Source organism: Thamnophis sirtalis, unplaced genomic scaffold, assembly GCF_051295495.1.
Source record: "Thamnophis sirtalis isolate CommonGarterSnake01/CBP01778 unplaced genomic scaffold, rThaSir2_p1.2 scaffold_16, whole genome shotgun sequence".
NCBI classification, from domain to species: Eukaryota; Metazoa; Chordata; class Lepidosauria; order Squamata; family Natricidae; genus Thamnophis; species Thamnophis sirtalis.
In genome coordinates this window covers 3,023,407-3,040,996 of record NW_028261396.1, presented here as the reverse complement: position 1 = coordinate 3,040,996, position 17,590 = coordinate 3,023,407, and the positions used below count along the sequence as shown (strand labels likewise).

General features: G+C 36.7%; 1 protein-coding gene across 5 annotated transcripts in view; it reads right to left on the bottom strand.

Annotated features, from left to right (window-relative positions):
- Positions 1 to 555: 555 nt before the first annotated feature.
- Positions 556 to 17,590, bottom strand: part of KIDINS220 (kinase D interacting substrate 220) — a 64,690-nt gene continuing 47,655 nt past the window's right edge. For 2 of the 5 annotated variants that reach the window (XM_087702754.1, XM_087702753.1), the window contains exons 25-30: positions 17,165 to 17,275; positions 15,880 to 15,936; positions 7,911 to 8,045; positions 5,454 to 5,552; positions 4,026 to 4,271; positions 556 to 3,034 (exon numbers count right to left, since the gene is read on the bottom strand). In XM_087702754.1, coding sequence (XP_087558880.1) covers positions 1,766 to 3,034; positions 4,026 to 4,271; positions 5,454 to 5,552; positions 7,911 to 8,045; positions 15,880 to 15,936; positions 17,165 to 17,275 — 1,917 coding nt within the window. In that variant the 3' untranslated portion in view covers positions 556 to 1,765. Of the gene's footprint in view, positions 3,035 to 4,025; positions 4,272 to 5,453; positions 5,553 to 7,910; positions 8,046 to 10,496; positions 10,530 to 15,879; positions 15,937 to 17,164; positions 17,276 to 17,590 lie in introns of all 5 variants that reach the window. The other 3 variants (XM_087702758.1, XM_087702755.1, XM_087702756.1) reach the window with 3 other exon arrangements.

Here is a 17,590-nt window from a genome sequence, read left to right as displayed (position 1 = left end):
AGAATTCTGGTATGTGCATAGAACTACACAGCACTCTATTTAAAAAAGGAAACGCTCCAGGCAGAATCCATCTAATTTCTTTCCTTCAGCAAACTGGATGGGTTTTATTGTATTTTCAGCTATTTCCCATATACTTCGAAACAGAAAATAGCTGAATTTCATCCACTGGGGAAACCCATACCGCATGTACAGATCTCAAATCAACATTCAAGCAACACGGTAAGGGTCCTTTAAGCGATTAGGAAAATGGTAAGGAAGAATAAATGATTCAGCTTCTCACTAAAAAAGTATTTACACAGCAGAGCTGATGAAGAGATCAACAGATGATTTTAGCTCAGAGATGCAAAAGATGGTGAATTCATGCTCTTTACAGAGCACTTAACAGCTCCCACCAAAGTTAATGGAGACACAGAGATATGATAAGACCGTAAGTGCTGAATTCACAATAAGGTTAATTCTACCATAATCCCCCTTTTTAAAAAACTCAACTGTTTAATCCTACCGAACAACTGAAAAGATGTTCATTAAAATTAAAGAAAACATCCAACACAAAAGAAGCATGCCTGTGGTTTTATTATTATCTCCATTGTAGTGGAATGTATACAATTCACAAATCCTATTTAAAATCATGCATTTTCATTTACATATAAAGTACTGATACTTTGTCTGCAATGCTAAAAACAGGATGGACATAATTATACGCTACATAAAGCCAAACATTGCTATATAAAGGCAAACATTACATTTTTGCTAAGTACTAAGGCCATGAAAGCCACCAATTCTGTTTGCTCTCCACAATCAAGTAAAACACATTAATCAAACGCCACTATTGTTTAAAATTAGAAATACTTTCCAAAGATTACATCAAAGCACTCCCTTGAAAATAATACTATAGAGCATCACAATCACAGTTACTCTTCACAATTACTTTAGAACTATTGTCATACTATAGTCTATGGTAAACAAAAAAAATCTGACAATTTATTCTTAAATCTTGAGTACAATTATCATTTCAAACATGCAGAATTCTTTCCTCAAATTTGCAATCACAAATATAGCGTTCCCAAAGACAATCATTTAAATCAGCAAAAAAAAGAGTTTCAATACTTCAATTTCAGCGATTTAAACATCAATACTTTTTAAAGTGTCACAGGACTGAAAAGTATAAAATCACAGGTATCCAATTTGTAAACATCTAGCCCAGTATTTCTCAACCTTGGCTACTTGAAGATGTCTGGACTTCAACTCCCAGAATTCCCCAGCCAGCATTTGCTGGCTGGGGAATTCTGGGAGTTGAAGTCCAGACATCTTCAAGTAGCCAAGGTTGAGAAACACTGATCTAGCCAGTGTCTTTATTTGATAATTAAAAATGTTAAATCAAATTGCTACATTGATTCTTACACAGATGTATGATATTCATTTTTATCTCATCATTCCTTTTCAACATGCAGACAGAAACATGCATACTTTCCCTAGAAAAAAAAATCTTTACCTGATCAACGGCTGCCATTATTTAACTAATGTTCAATATATTGTGTATTTTTGTCTATTCTAAACCATGAGATTTTGAACTGGATTACAACCCTAATTTTTTTTTTTAGGAGAAGAGCAAAGATGGGCAAAGGGCAGAGAAACAAGCTGCACACTGGAATGATAAAGAAATGTGTAAATCTGACAAGGGACTAAGAAAAGGAGGCTGTGTAGTAAAAATAAAAAATAAATAAATCAGGTAGATGGGGGCGATGTGGGTAACTTGGGATTACTTTCAAAGAATGCTCTCTCTCTCTTCTCCAAAGCCTGCAGCGTCGGAACCAGTAACGGACAGAAGCTCAGACGCATCTTTTGAAAGCCTCGAATAACTTAAACGCTGACTACGCTTATGGGCCACGCCTTTAATATTATCGTTCTGAACTGCCACCGAGTTAGAACTCGATCCGGGACACAGAATGATTTGAGGAGGTTCTACTATGATACCGTCGGTCTCCTCAAAATTCTGATTGGGTCTATTGGCTGGTGCGCTGTTATTATTCAGGGTGACCGTGCTAGGCGTTCTGTTTAAATTGTAGACTTTTGGACAGGCCGGCCAATTCTCTTCCGGACTGCTCGCTATTAAGCTGCTATCTGAAGGACTTTTCTTATCTTCTGAGCAAATTGACATACGGGCGATGGTTGGATCCTGAAGGCCACTCAAGCTATGGGGAATTCCCCTTTTCCCACTACGGCCATCATCTTCCAGCTCAATGAGATTTGCTTTTTCAAGCTGTGAGTCATCTCCATCATTATGGAGAGAATGATTTGGAGAGCTTTCGTTGGATCTCACTCCAGAATCAGAGGAATCCTTTTTGTCTAGGAGAGCATCGGTCAAATACTCCTTTGCTTTGATCAAGGTTCTGATGGGCTCAGAGCCATGTTCTGGAGATTTGGACTGTTTCTCTACTTTTCCTTCTATTTTCCGGTCTTTACCTTCCTTGAGGAGAGGTGTATTATCAGATTCTTCTGTCCCAGACTCATCTTCATCACTTGGAAGTTTCTGATAACGTAGAGCTACCCCTTTCAACTTCAGATCTGCAGCTTGGAAAATGCTAGTTCTTTCCGAAGATTTCTTCCCAGAAAGAAGCTTGGATCCAGACTGGTCTGATTTTTCATCTTCTTCAGTAATGGGATCTAATGGAGATGCATCGTTAGTAGATACTGAACTACTGTAATCTACAACATCATTCCGCTTCATCAAGAAGGATTTCCTTCCATCGTCTTGTTTCTGTTCAGCATCCTTTCCCTTATCTTGTTCCATACTGGAATGAAGGGAACCTGTGGATGTGCTCTGACCCATGTAAAATGCTGCTGAACTATGTGGTGAAGATCTACCACTAACTGTACTAGAACTTGCACCTCCTTCTAACTGGGACATTTGAGCAATATATTCTCTATATGCATCTCGATATTCTGCTTGTACCTTATCAGTGAGCTTTGAAATTTCAATACTAGAATCTTGAGAATTGAGACTTGAAAGACTTGGAGTCCGGTGGGCTTGTGACTATTTAAAGACAAAGAAAACATATTAAAATATTTTTTTGAATTTATATACATAATACATCTAAATAGGCACAAATGACTAAAATAAAACCTGAATAAGTAGTTATGAATAAAAATTGCTTGATATTTCCGAAAGGGGCACTACGTCAATGGTACAATATATACCGTATTTTTGGAGTATAAGACGCACCTTTTCCCTCAAAAAAAAGGCTGAAAATCTGGGTGCGTCTTATACACCAAATACATCATTTTTGCCTTTACCCACCCCCTTTACCAAAATAGCCGTGCATAGCTTGTAGGAGGCTTTCAGAGAGCTTCTGGGGGCTGGGGAGGGCAGAAATGACCAAAAAACAGGCTGGTTTTTGCTCGTTTTTGCCCCCCCCCAGCTCCGCCCTCACCAGGAGCACTCTATAAGCATCCCATGCCCTTTTTGGGGGGGGGGGGAAACCAGGCCCGTTTTCTTGAAAAACGGGCCATTTTGGGGAGGTCTGCAGAGTGCAAAAACTTTTTTTTAATTTGCCTCTTCAAAACCTTGGTGTGTCTTATACTCCGGTGCATCTTATACTCCGAAAAATATGGTAACTAGCATAGGTTGAGATTGGTCCTGTCAGGGTAAGGCTCTGTGAGGATTCAATACAGCAAATTCATTTATCATATAAATGGTTTCCTGTTTAGAATAGAAGGGGAAATTGTAACAATTTTCTGTTAAAACCAACAGCCTTTCCCAATACAACACATTTTGTATTAGGAAAGGGTATTTGTCCAGAAAAGTCTATATATAACTCTTGTGTAATTGAAATGGAACATATAACTGCGTAATTAGAACCTGTAGAAACAAATGTAGTAACTTTTACTTTTTATAGTTATTTCTGATGTGCAACATATACTCTTTAAAAAACTCTTTTAAGGAGCTTTACTCTTGTATGTGAATAATAGTTACGATTAAAACAAAAGGCACTGACTGAATTATATCTAATCTGAAGTGAAATTACCTGCCAGCTTAGATTGCTATGACGTGGAGGGGCTTCCTCTAGGCCAATATTGTTCAGCTCTTCAAAGCTAAAATTAAGACCATAAGGAGCTTGACCTGGAAGACCAGTAAGTTCCGTATGGGGTAATTCATTATTCAGAGTTGGACGCCGAGCGAGATCATTGTGAGGATTTGTGTTGGCATGCTCATTCACTGGTCGAGAATCTTCATGGACGATTTGACTTTCTGCATTTCTCATATCAAGTACCTAACATAAGAAAGATATTAGACTGCAAGTTGAACATAACAGCACAACTAAAACATGGTCTTATTTTAGCAAAGAACTATGAAGCACATTTTCTGTGGCAATCTTAAGCTTTACATGATTCACTCAGTCTAAAGCAGCATTTCACAGCCTTGGAAACCTCAGCTCCAGCAATGGCTACGCTGATTGAGGAATAATTTAAGCCAGGGGTCTGCAACCTTAAACACTCAAAGAGCCACTGTTTCCCAGAGAAAACAAAACACCAGGAGCCACAAAACCTGGTTGGGCGTGGCCAATGTTATGTCACTCACTCCCATCCAGTTACTTGACTCCCAGTTATGCCTACCCAGGTTTTGTGGCGCGTGTTTTCCATGGGAAATAGGTACCATATTTTTGGAGTATAAGACGCACCTTTTTCCCTCAAAAGAGGCTGAAAATCTGGGTGCGTCTTATACACTGAATACAGCATTTTTTTGCCTCCCGAAACCCCGCTCCCCTTCACAAAATGGCCATGCATAGCCTTTAGGAACCTTGCAGAGTGCTCCTGGGGGCTGGGGAGGGCAGAAATGAGTGAAAAACAGGCAATTTTTTGCTCAATTTTGTGCCCGTGCCCGCGCCCTTCAGCACCCGGGAGCACTCTATAAGCCTCTTAAAGACTATGCATACCCTTTCTTTTTGACAAAAATGGAGCCGTTTTTGGGAAAAACAGAAGAGTGCAAAAACCTTTTTTTAAAAAATTTGCCTTTTCAAAACGTTGGTGCATCTTATACTCCAAAAAATATGATATCTCCCTCTCTCATCTCTCCCTCCCTACCTCTCATCTCTTTCTCTCTCTCTCATCTCTCTCTTTTTCTCTATCTCCCTCTCCTTCCTTCCCTCATCTTTCTTTCTCTCAGCTCTTTCTTTTTCTCTTTATCTCCCTCTATGTCCCTTGCAATGTTTCCAGGCACAGTTCCTGCCACTTTAAATATGAAACTACAAATTCTGGAGAAATTATTAACAAAACTTGGGTAAGGTAAAGTAAACCATTCTTAGAATGAAATCTTATGCAAATATAACATTGAATTTTACTGAAACTATATAATATGCTTCAAAGTAAATATATGCAGAAAGGCAAATGTTAAGTTCCACCACCCAGCAGTCCTAATTATTAATATTAATATTTTATGTAATAACAAGTCTTACCGCGCTCCGGAAGAGATGCCAGTCCCCAAAATTCATGTTCATCTCACGTTTTAGTTCATCAATATTACACTGTGCTAAAACACGACCGTTTATATTAGCCTAAAAAAATTATAGAAACACAACATAGGTATTACTCATAAATGGCAGAAAAGTAAACTTTAATCATTTCAAAAGCATTTATAATCTATACAAGGATAGTGCATGTTATATTTCAAAAAAAAATATCATTTAGGATACATTATATAATGTATTTTATATAATAACTTTAGGAAGTTTCTGTATTATATGTTTATATTATGAGTAATGCCCAGTCTTCATGTGAGTCTCTCCAAAACTACTTATAAATTGGCAGCATAGATAGTGTAGGTTACCCCACACCTTTCAAAATGTGTCAGATTGAATAAAGTCCAAATTGAATTAAAGTCTTTTCTAGGAGGAACTTGATAACAGTTTCAGATACAGTATTTTAAAATTGTGAATTTCAACTGATTTGGGAACGGGAAGAAGGACTACAGGAGGAAGTACTTATTCCTCTTGCGGTATCCATTTTGTTGGGAGATTGAAACAATTGTGTGATGTACAAATGAGCCTGCAGGCGAAATATTGCAAGCTGCCCTAAGTATTATGCTATCAGTGTTTTTGTTAAGGTTTTATCCACAATCGTGGATATTTGATCCAGGATGAATCAGAGTTAACTGTTGGGATGACTTGGGATAGATAAGAAGCCATGGTAAATTTTCTACACGTTGAATAAACTAAGTTTTTAACAGAGGGTTTTGATTTTTTAGTTTTGTTTTTTGTGTTTGCTGTTCTACTTGCTATTTGTCCATTAATATATTAGACCAGTGTTTCTCAACCTTGGCCACTTGAAGATGTCTGGACTTCAACTCCCAGAATTCCCCAGCCAGCATTCGCTGGCTGGGGAATTCTGGGAGTTGAAGTCCAGACATCTTCAAGTGGCCAAGGTTGAGAAACACTGTATTAGACAAATGACAGGTTAATAATTTGTAAGCAGAATTAGAAATTTGGAAGAAAAAAAAATTGAAGCCTGTTTCGCCAGAGGTGGGAAACTAATATGTTGTAATATATTTATCAGTATTCAGCTAGGGGATGGTAATATGTGAATATGCGTTTGTGGTTTTTTTTAATGCACCTTTCTAATGTTTTGCTCATGTTATTTGTTGTTTGTTTGCTTCTGTGATTAACTCCCCCCCCCTTTTTTTTTCCTTTTGGAGTTTTGTACTTTAACGTTTGAATAAAATAAAAATCAATTGAGGGGGTGGGGGAATAAATTTAATAATTGAAGTTGCTCATTCCACATTTAGGAGAACAGAAGGTCTACTGCCCAGACTTCCTTATTGCCTCCTCCGGATTCCATCTGCCGGCCAATGTCGGCTGGCGACCCCTCGGTAGCTTCTCCTCTCCTCAGATTCAGATTCAGATTTAGTTTATTTGTATGCCGCCCTTCTCCGGGAAGGACTCAGGGCGGCGAACAACTCAAAAGGGGAAAGGGGAACATAGAACACAATACACATAGTTAAAATAACCAACAATCATACAGCCAAACAGGTCGAGCGGGGAGGGGAACTCATCAACCCCAGGCCTGCCGGCAAAGCCAGGTTTTGACGGCTTTTCGGAAGGCCTGGAGAGAGGTGAGGGTCCGAATCTCTGCGGGGAGTTTGTTCCAGAGGGCCGGAGCTGCCACAGGGAAGGCCCTCCCCCGGGTAGTAGCCAGGTGGCATTGGCTGGTAGACGGAACCCGGAGGAGGCCGACTCTGTAGCTGCTCTGTAGCTGCTCCAGCCCTATGGAACTCCTCTCTGTAGCTGCTCCAGCCCTATGGAACTCCTCTCTATAGCTGCTCCAGCCCTATGGAACGATCTCCCCGTTGAGATCCGGACCCTTACTACCCTTCCGGCCTTCCGCAAAGCGACCAAGACCTGGCTGTTCCGGCAGGCCTGGGGCTGTTGATTTATCCAGCCCCATCCTAAGTTGTAAATGTTGTGGAATTTTAATGTTGTTTTTTTATTTTTTTGTATGTCCCCCCTTCCTTTTTTACTTGTAAGCCGCCTTGAGTCTCTTTGAGAGTGGGCGGCATACAAACCAATTAAATAAATAAATAAAATAAATAATTATTGTCAAATACAAAAAAGGAAAAAGAAAGCCTTCCCTAAAGGGAAAGTTATATTAATACACTAACATTCATCTTTAAAACAAAAACAAAAAAATCCCAGCCCCACTTAACACATACATAATACTTTATTTAAATATGATTTACCTTTCTATAATCTTAATCTATCCTTAATTCATTAAAGGCATTTTGGCAAGTGAACAAATTTAGTTTAACATATTCTCTGCATGTTCAATCTACTGAAAGATAATTATTTTTTTTATTCTCCAACAGTGGATTTTTCACAGACTAAGGAGAAGATGCACCATTTATGAATGCAGAAACATACCTTCTTTATAGTTGCAGAATACTGAGCCAGCATAGTCTGATCTAGTCCTTCTATTTGTTTCAGCTTCTCACACACGGCATCCACACTCATGGAGCTCAAAGGAACATGGGATGCTCCTGATCCAGGGACTGTCCCCTAGGCAAAGGAGAAGTGCAACAGACAATATGTTGAAGTGTTTATTGTGATTCCTTTGCAAACACAAACAAACAGCTAACATGTTTTGAGTCACTATTAACAGTATCAGTAATTGGGAATACTGACATACCACCAGAGGACTCGCTGATTGAAGTATACACCATGATGTGGTGTCACAGGCAAGAACTTTCCCTGAAGGTTCTTACAAGATGGGAAATGAATTTTTAAAGAAATTGCTCCTAGTACAAAAATAAGGAAAATCTTGACGGACCTCTCCAATATATTCTACTCTTTCAGTACCTAGTCCATTCACAGCAGAATCTACCTGTGGAGCACACTGATCAAAAGAAAAATAATCATGGCTAGGTTTAAAATATGTAAATTTGTCTCAAAGGCACCTGCAAGTTTTAGAATATAACAAAAGATGAAGCAGTTCTGGAATCAGATATTGGCTTAATCTGCATACATTTAAATCAGTTCAAAAGGGGGAAGGAGTATCACTTCTGTGTAGACATGCAATATTAGTGATAATGCCGTATAAGAGCTTGTCATATTTTTATTGTGCATGTAATATATTTCTCATGGTGTATGTACAATCTTAGCATTAAAGCCTAGCAAGCTGAATTCACTTTCTATATTCCAAATAAAGTGGGTTTTTTTTTTAAAGAAGAGTAGAAAGTACCTCACTCAATTTGAATAATAATCTCTGACTTAACAACCAACTTGCTATTTTCATGGACTCATACATCCTAATAAAAGCTAATATAGTTAATAAAAAGCTGTAACTTTTTACAGCTAGGAAAATTGTATTCTGTTGCCTCATATTTTCTCTGAATGTATTCCTGGGACTATTATATGCAATTGATTTTCAAGATCAGTTGGCAGATTTGAGTAAAAAAACAAATAAAGTAATTGAAACTAATATGGTACCAAAAACAAGTACCAGAAAAAAGTGTGAAGAATGGTGGACAATTCTGTCTGAATCAAAGTCAAAAATAAAGCAAAAGAGGGGGGAGGCACTCGTAGAAATGCTTGCTCACTCATACAATTAAATTCAAGATGACCAGAAGCTGAAAGGTATCTTTCTAGAGACAATTTTAAAAATGCCTGACTAATATGGCCCACTTTTACACATTCTAGGTTCAAAAATACTATTCTAAAATAAATTTCCACAAGCATTCATCCCATCAAATTCCAAAACAGATGAGGAGCAATGAGTATCAATTTACAATTGTCTATATAAGTATTTAAAAGATTAAATTGATAATTTCATGTATATTAACATCAATGCAACAATAGCGAAAGGGTTTTTTTTTTAATTGTCAAAACACCATACATTTTTCACAATCTATTTATATTGATAATCTAATCAAATGTAGAAAAAAGGTTGAACATGCTACTACGCTTTGGAATTAAAACCAAGAAAGCTTTAAAGGAGCAGGTAGCTTTACATTTATAAAGTTCAATGGAATAAAAGAAACCCTTCTACATATGTATTAAATAGGGACAGACTGAAGGATTTCTACAGGTGTTGATCAATATGTAGAAATCAAACAGGCCTGTATAATCAATCTACATAGTTCACAATTTCAGAAAGGAGTTTTTGTTTTTCGGTACAAAAGTCAGTATTTGTATAAAGCTTTGCATAAAGCTAGCTGTATTAGCACAATTCACATTAAATAAAGTCTATATTATATCTCTGCTGAGGAATGTCTCCAATTTGAACGGTTTCAAATTCAAATTAACCGGCTTCTCATCTAAAAGCCTTGTTTTGAGTTGAAAGCAGGCTGTTTCCATCATTTTGGATGTCGGTAAGCGGCAAGCAGCTGTTTCAAACCCATGTTAACTTCAAAATTGTCAAAACATTCAATTTTGAGCTTGAAACACTTAAATTTCAAACATTTTGCACACATCTACTGTGGTTTTCAAGCACACTATTGAGAATTCTGCTTTTGTGATTTTAACTGCATTCCAACCACACTAATATTTATATCATATAAGAAAGAAAAGGGGAAAAAACTCTCAATCTAAAAGATAATACTGGGGCTAATAATTATTTGACAAAAATAGTGTTTCATGCAGCGTAAGATAACCTTAAGAAAATTTACATTTAACAAATTCTCTGTGTGAGTGTATTCACACTATGATATTCACTGGAATCCAGAACACTTATTTTTTTAAAGAAAAGCAGTAAAAAGTGGAAGTGTATCTTAGAGGTAACATATGAGTGCTACAATCATACAAACATTCTTTTCTCAACTACCGTGTTTTTCAAATGTGTTGAGAGAGCAGAATTCTGCTATGTTTTTGTCATGCAAAACCTAAGAAGCAGAACATCAAAAGCAAGCCCCCCCCCCAAAAAAACAAAGTGCATTAGTGTAGAACAGCCAGCATGGCATTCCATCATGATAACAGAAAAACATGTGACCTTTGCTTAGAAAGTTGCTGTACCTGTCTTTGTCTTTTTAACCCGGTTTTACATAGCTTTAAAACAAAAACAAAAGAGGGCACAATTTTAACATAATTAGTAAGGCAATATCTATAAAAAAAATAAGCTAGGACGGTTATTTAAATTTCCTCTTTGAAGTGGTAAGAAGCACCTGCTAAAAATGAATGTATTCTAATTAAAATGCCCCGATCCAAGAACAACATATATAAGTAGATCCTCATAGACTATATCCAAGATAATTTTGGGTCCCGTGCTCTATGAAAATTGTTGGGTTTTCAAAAAGAGTTTGTGTTGTCTCACTTGATGTTCAAAATAAGGTAAAAAGTCATAAGTCCTTTTATGTAGATAAGAATTCAACTAAAAATTAATATCTTGATATCCCTAGTTAATATCCTATTAGTTTTCTGTGGTATAGTGTCTTGCTGGAGTAAAAGGTCTGATGTAATTGGGGGGACTATACGTAAGGCTACCAAAATATTTCAAAAACTTACTACAGCAGATCCGTTGGCTGATAAGAATAGAAGGAACAATTGAAATCAAAGCAATGAGCAGGTTTTAATAATTTAACCAAACATGCAAACATAGCTTTAAAATTAAGATTAGTCACTGGTTTGGGAGCAGTCTTTTAAAAGTAATTATCATCCATTTTTTTAATGCCAGTTAATGGAATGTGAGAATGACTCGGAAGATAGGAGAAAAAGAGGCAGCCAAAGGAATAGTTAGATAATAGGCAACTTATCCTGCAGGAAGTGGGAAGAGAGGGGGCAAGTGGCTCTTTATAGCCCAAGAAAAGGGACCCAGAAAGAGGGAGGAATAAATCTGTTTTCAGATGTACAAGATTGATGCCAGCCTCGTGAGATTGAGCAGGTAGGAAATACAGCCAAATGAGCTAATCCTACTTTATTGTAAGGTTACATTAACAGAAACTTGCAAGTCTGAAGTACATCCCCCCCCCACCTTCTCTTTACAGCCCAAAAAACTAGACAAGGTTCCTTCCTACCTGCTTGCCCCACCCATATTCCTGCTGCAGGCTAAGCTGCCTTTTATCTTTCTAGTCTCTTGACTGCCGTCTCTTCGTCCTGTCTCCCAAGTTCATTCCCACATTCTACATATAACCTTCAACTTACAACAGTGAATTGATGTAAACATTTAATAATACAATAACGATGTTGGCTATGAAATAGTATACATGTGATTGTATCAGTGGTGGGATTCAGCCAGTTCGCACGTATTCAGGAGAACCGGTTGTTAACTTTCTAAGTAGTTCAGAGAACCGGTTGTTGGAAAAAATCTCATTTTGTTTTTTTTCCACTTTACAGGACTAATTGTGTAAGGAAGGTAGGAAGGAAACATTCTGGTGTTGTTTCTAGCCTAATTTTTATTCCCCTGCTTACAGAAACTGCCTCTCTGGTTAACCCTTATTACATTGTAAAAGCTGAGGTGAAGCACCCATCGACGTGAGTGATGTTGTGTTGGCCACCCCCACCCGGTCACATGATCACCGAGCCCTGCCTACCCAGCTGTTCATTAGGGCAAAGAACTGGTTGTTAAATTCTTTGAATCCCACCACTGGATTGTATGTTATGAAAATGAAAAAAATAAAAAACTTTATATAAAAAAAACTTACAACAGTTCACTTAAGTACTGATCAAAGTTACAATGGCACTGAAAAAAGTGACCTACGACCATTTTTCACACAAATGTGACCATTGCAGCATCCCCATGGTCATCTGATTTATATTTGGATGCTTGACAACTGCCTCATATTTATGACAGTTGAGGGGGTCACGTGACCCCCTTTTGTGATTTTCTGACACACAGTCAATGGGGAATCCAGATTCACTTAACCAACTGTGTTACTAACTTAACTAACTTAACTTGCGGCAAGAAAAGTCGTAAAATGGGACAAAACTCAACAGAAGTTAGGCTCAGTGGTAGACGTAAGGTGAGGACTACCAATATTACTTCTCTAAAATAGGTTTCCTCTTTTCACTACCACATTGGCATCAGTGTGGTACTTTCTCTTGCATTACTTCCACTTTCCTTCCCTTCTCTTCCTAACGCTAACAAAGGAGATGTAATGCATTCTCACCCCCCTCCCCCTTCTTGGTGTAAGAATGACTGAAATATGAAAATGAAGAACCAAGTAATTTTATAAATGGGATTGTTTTCTTTTACAGGCAGTGTGTTTAATGGACAGGTTAATGAATGTAATAAAGAACCTGTCTAAAATGTACTTTACAGGAAATTAATTGTAATTTGTAGTTATAAATTCAATTACATTTTTGCCCTGATCCTGCCCTTTTTTAGAAAATGGCTTCTGGCTGATACATAACCACATATGTACATGTACATATGCTTAGGCAAATATCTGGGAGATGGGAGGGAATTTCCAGGATTGGTTTCTGCTGAAACTCATGTTGACAAGGTAGGAAGATGGGCAATGAACACAATTTTTATTGTGTATATCTATCCGTCTCTTTTTCCTTTTATGAGGGTGGTCATTTTAAATTTAGCAACTTTCATGTAAATACAGTATAGTTCCAGAAACATTTAACTTTTCATGTTATATATACATTTTAAATGGCTGAGTTCATATTGCAAGCATGCAATGCAGTTCATGTAGCATAATATGTCACAGCGGCTATGCTTTTCCCATTATTATTATTTATTATAGAAATAGACTGTTTTGAAGAGTTTATGCACAAGCTGCATCTTAGTTGAAGGCAAAGGGAGGCAATATGGCTCCTAGTGATTCAGCTTATTATTCCAAACAATCATTTTTGCAGGAGTTGTTATAACAAAACGTTTTGTGTGTTACATGCACAATGAAAATAAACCAAAAAGATAATACCATGTCTATTTTATTGTGTTTCTACTTCAGAAACGTAATTTCTAATACTGAATAAATGCTTACTTTCACACAGTGCTAATCTTTTTAGGCACTCCTGCCTTCATTTTTGTTTTTTTCTCCCCCCATTTTGATAATAAAATTAGATATCAACATCCTTTTTCTAAAGAGAAAATATAGGAGAATCATATATAATAAACCTGATTTATTCCAGTTTCCTGTTACCAACATTGATAAGCTATATGGTTTTGCAGTAACAAAGGAAACTAGCAATAAAGGACAATATTTGTAGCTCAGGGTTGAAATGAGGAGTCCTTGATGTTCCCTGACCTTGGTAATTTTCTTGAAGACACTTCATTATAGCAGTAGCAATAGTTCGACTTATATACCGCTTCATAGGGCTTTCAGCCCCCTCTAAGCGGTTTACAGAGTGAGCATATTGCCCCCACAGTCTGGGTCCTCATTTCACCCACCTCGGAAGGATGGAAGGCTGAGTCAACCTTGAGCCGGTGAGATTTGAACTGCTGAACTGCAGATAACAGTCAGCTGAAGTGGCCTGCAGTACTGCACCCCTAACCACTGCGCCACCTCGGCTCCTTATCCAAACTAAGTAAGTCATCAATGCTAGAGTAGCACTGAAGAGGTTATCTATTTGGGTAATGAACATCTGCAAGAAAAAAGACAAATTCAGGGAGCACCAAGGATCCCTCAAAGGAACCTAGGACTTTCAAGCACATATTTCAGGTTATTTAAAATCTATTCCCTATACACGTTCAAAACCCATTAATAATGGCTTACAAATTTAAATAAAATTCCATGCTTCCTTCAAAAAGCAGACAAATGAATTTACTCACATTTTGTCAAATTATCATTTGGAGCAAAAGGCTTAGATCAAATGTTAGATCACTTGGATTAAAATATTAAAGAATACAATTCATAGTACATTTCTTTCAGCACTATGAGTTCATCTAAGAGGTGGGCCTCTTCTCAATAGAAATGAACTGCCTTACATTATACTTACAGCAATAAGGCCATATGTCACTACAGTATACATAGAAATGTGTGTGATGCCCATCTGTTTAATGCTTGACTCTGCAGTAGCATGACCTTCCGTGCAGATATAAATGTATTAAAATGTAGTATAGTAAAAGCATGATAAAAAGAGCCGAGGTGGCGCAGTGGTTAGGGTGCAGTACTGCAGGCCACTTCAGCTGACTGTTATCTGCAGTTCAGCTGTTCAAATCTCACCGGCTCAAGGTTGACTCAGCCTTCCATCCTTCCGAGGTGGGTGAAATGAGGACCCAGACTGTGGGGGCAATATGCTGACTCTGTAAACCGCTTAGAGAAGGCTGAAAGCCCTATGAAGCGGTATATAAGTCTAACTGCTATTGCTATTGCTATAATCCTAATTTTTTTGTTACTTGATCGTAAGAGTCCCGGAAATGCAGCAGTCTATGAACGAGACCAAACATAGGTAAAATCTGCTGTCAAATGAACCGTAGGCAAACCAGGAGATGGTACAGACTGGATCTGTCTTTGAAACGTATTGGCAAACAATCCAAGAGAGACTCATAAACTGCATTGCAGGGAGCATAGTAGAGGGGGACTATAACAGGATATAATCATTTTCTCTGAAGTGTTTGCAAGTAGTAAAAGACTAACTTTCTTTTTATAACAGGAATATTTAACGTAGGACTATAAAATCAAAATCATGTTTTTTTTAAAAAAAACATAGGCTAAAATCAATAAAAGGATGGTCAACCATTTTGCAGGTAATGTCAAGGATGTAGTTACGAACAGCTACAAAGAAGAAATTTCAAATTAATATATACATCTTTTTTTTTTAGAAAAGATGGACATGTGGGAAGTAAGTCTCATGTTTAATATAACCTATGGAAACACTTGTAAATCAGTGTGACAGTAGTGTAAATATGTGAAGCCAGACTTCTGTGCAAACTCAGTAGGAGTATATTCTATCATCACTGCTCCCTAAAATTAGCTTTATGGTTTTGTCAACTGCAGCAACTTCATGGGTGTAACTGAAAAAGCACAGGTTTTATTTGACCAAATCATTTGGAGAAGGCATCAGCTAATCACTTCTACAGAACTGAACAGCTAACACAATTTTACTTTACGGTATGATGGCGTGTCATGGTAAGTGTAAACTACCCAGAGTGTTAGAGACTCAGCAATATACAAATTGTTTGACAACATAAATTTAAATATATCAAATGTGTTTCATGAACCGAAAAAAACACTTACTAATGAAGATGTAACACGCTTTATATTATTAAAAATAACTGTTTTTGGCAGACTACTGAAAGGCAGCATGGAAAATGTAAATAATATATTCTATAAGCAGGATATTAGCCAATTCACTCACAAACTATGCTTATTAGTCTTCATCTATACTATTTGTCCATCAAGCCACTGATGCAGTTAGTGATCAGCAAGTTATAATTAAAGCAAATTCATTATTGTTGAGGAAGCAACGAGATGCTACAGTTCCACACACCACATGACTACACTTTTACCATTGAGGGCTCTGTGGGTATCGATAGCCACTCATCAACATCCTCCTTGATAATATCCTAACAACAACAACAAACCATTATGATTTGGACAAAATGTTGACACACACACAAACACACACGCAAAAATAAAAATAAACAATGGATGAAGATGTATCAAAGAATGTATCATTCCGTACGCAGAATATTTTTAAGCCAGGGTTTAAAATAGAGCAGCTATATTGATCATTTTATTTGTTTGTATTTTCTTCCTCTCTCTTTCCTATATTCATATCAATTCTCCATTTAACTTTTTAGTTTAACAATAAACCACAACTTTCTATTATATCTTGTTTTGTTCAAACTACTATTTGTCTATAAATAAGTGAAGAAGAAGGGACACATATGATCAAAATATCATGTCCTTGTTAGGAAGAACATGTTTCCCCAAAAAACATGTCTGTCGCCTGTGGCCCTCAAGCCCTGAGGCGATTATCTCTGATTTCGATTCATTTTATAATAAAGTATAAACGTCTCTGTATAATTTCACTCTACAATAATTATTTTTCCTAATGTTTCTTATTTCTTTCTGAACATCAGTTGATTCAATATGAATTCCTATGAAGATAAGGAAAAATCTGTTCTGAATTTTGCTTGACTCCTCATTACTTCCTTGAATTGCAACTTGTCAATAGTATTGGGGTAACTGTTTTCTTCTGGGATGTTTTTAATCTCTAAAGTAATCTACATTTCTGGGATGTCCTAGGGATCTTCCTTCCAAGTAGCACTATTCAGGCCTGACCTTATTTAATAATTTTAGAGACTTGCCAGGGATAGGGATAGGCTGATGAGTTAAGTTGCTGTTAAAAGATTTTAAATGTACCAAAGTATGGCGCAATTATAAAAATGTTTGTAAGTCTCCATTTTTAACCTGATATAAAATCAGAATCAAACTAAATGTAAACTTCACTATCTGATTTTAAATGTAATATACAATTTTTTACTCAATTGTTAGTCTTTACAGTTACTAATTTACTTAAACTAACTTAAAGGTAAGTCTTTCTTTTCTTATGTTAGAAATACATCAATTTTAATATAGCAAGTGAAGCCTAATATACAAATGTTTTAAAAGTGGAACAAGATACATTGCGCTGCCTTAACTAACTTTTATTTTAAGGGTTCCAATAATACTTCTAAAGAAAATATAGTTTAGGTATACATGTGCCATAATTAAACATATCTATTCTTGTATTACTTACTCATCTTATCATGTAAATTAATATGTTCATTTTCTTTACAAGATACTTACTAGACCAATGCTTTGTTCCCTGGACAAAGTCGGTTTTAGTGATGGACGGGAGGTGAGATGAGAATTGCCAGGGTAATACCTTGGCATGTAAACATATGGGGCAAAGAATGGCTATGGAAAGAAACATGTAACAAAAAGGGACCATTACAAAAATCAAAAGAACTTAATTCAACAAATGCTAATTTAAAAATGTAAAACATAAAGGTTTAGTTCCTTGGGTCATTAGGCAGTCATATCTTGAAATGATTAAAATGTGAAATAACTAAATAGTTACCTACCCCACTTGAAATCAACAGGAAAGTTTCATATGACAGACAAACATTAAAATGAAACATTTTTATAATGAATGATAACATGTACATAGCTTCAATGGAAAACTTTTAATACAGTTTAGAACTCCTAAAAAGTAAGATAGTAATGTAAATG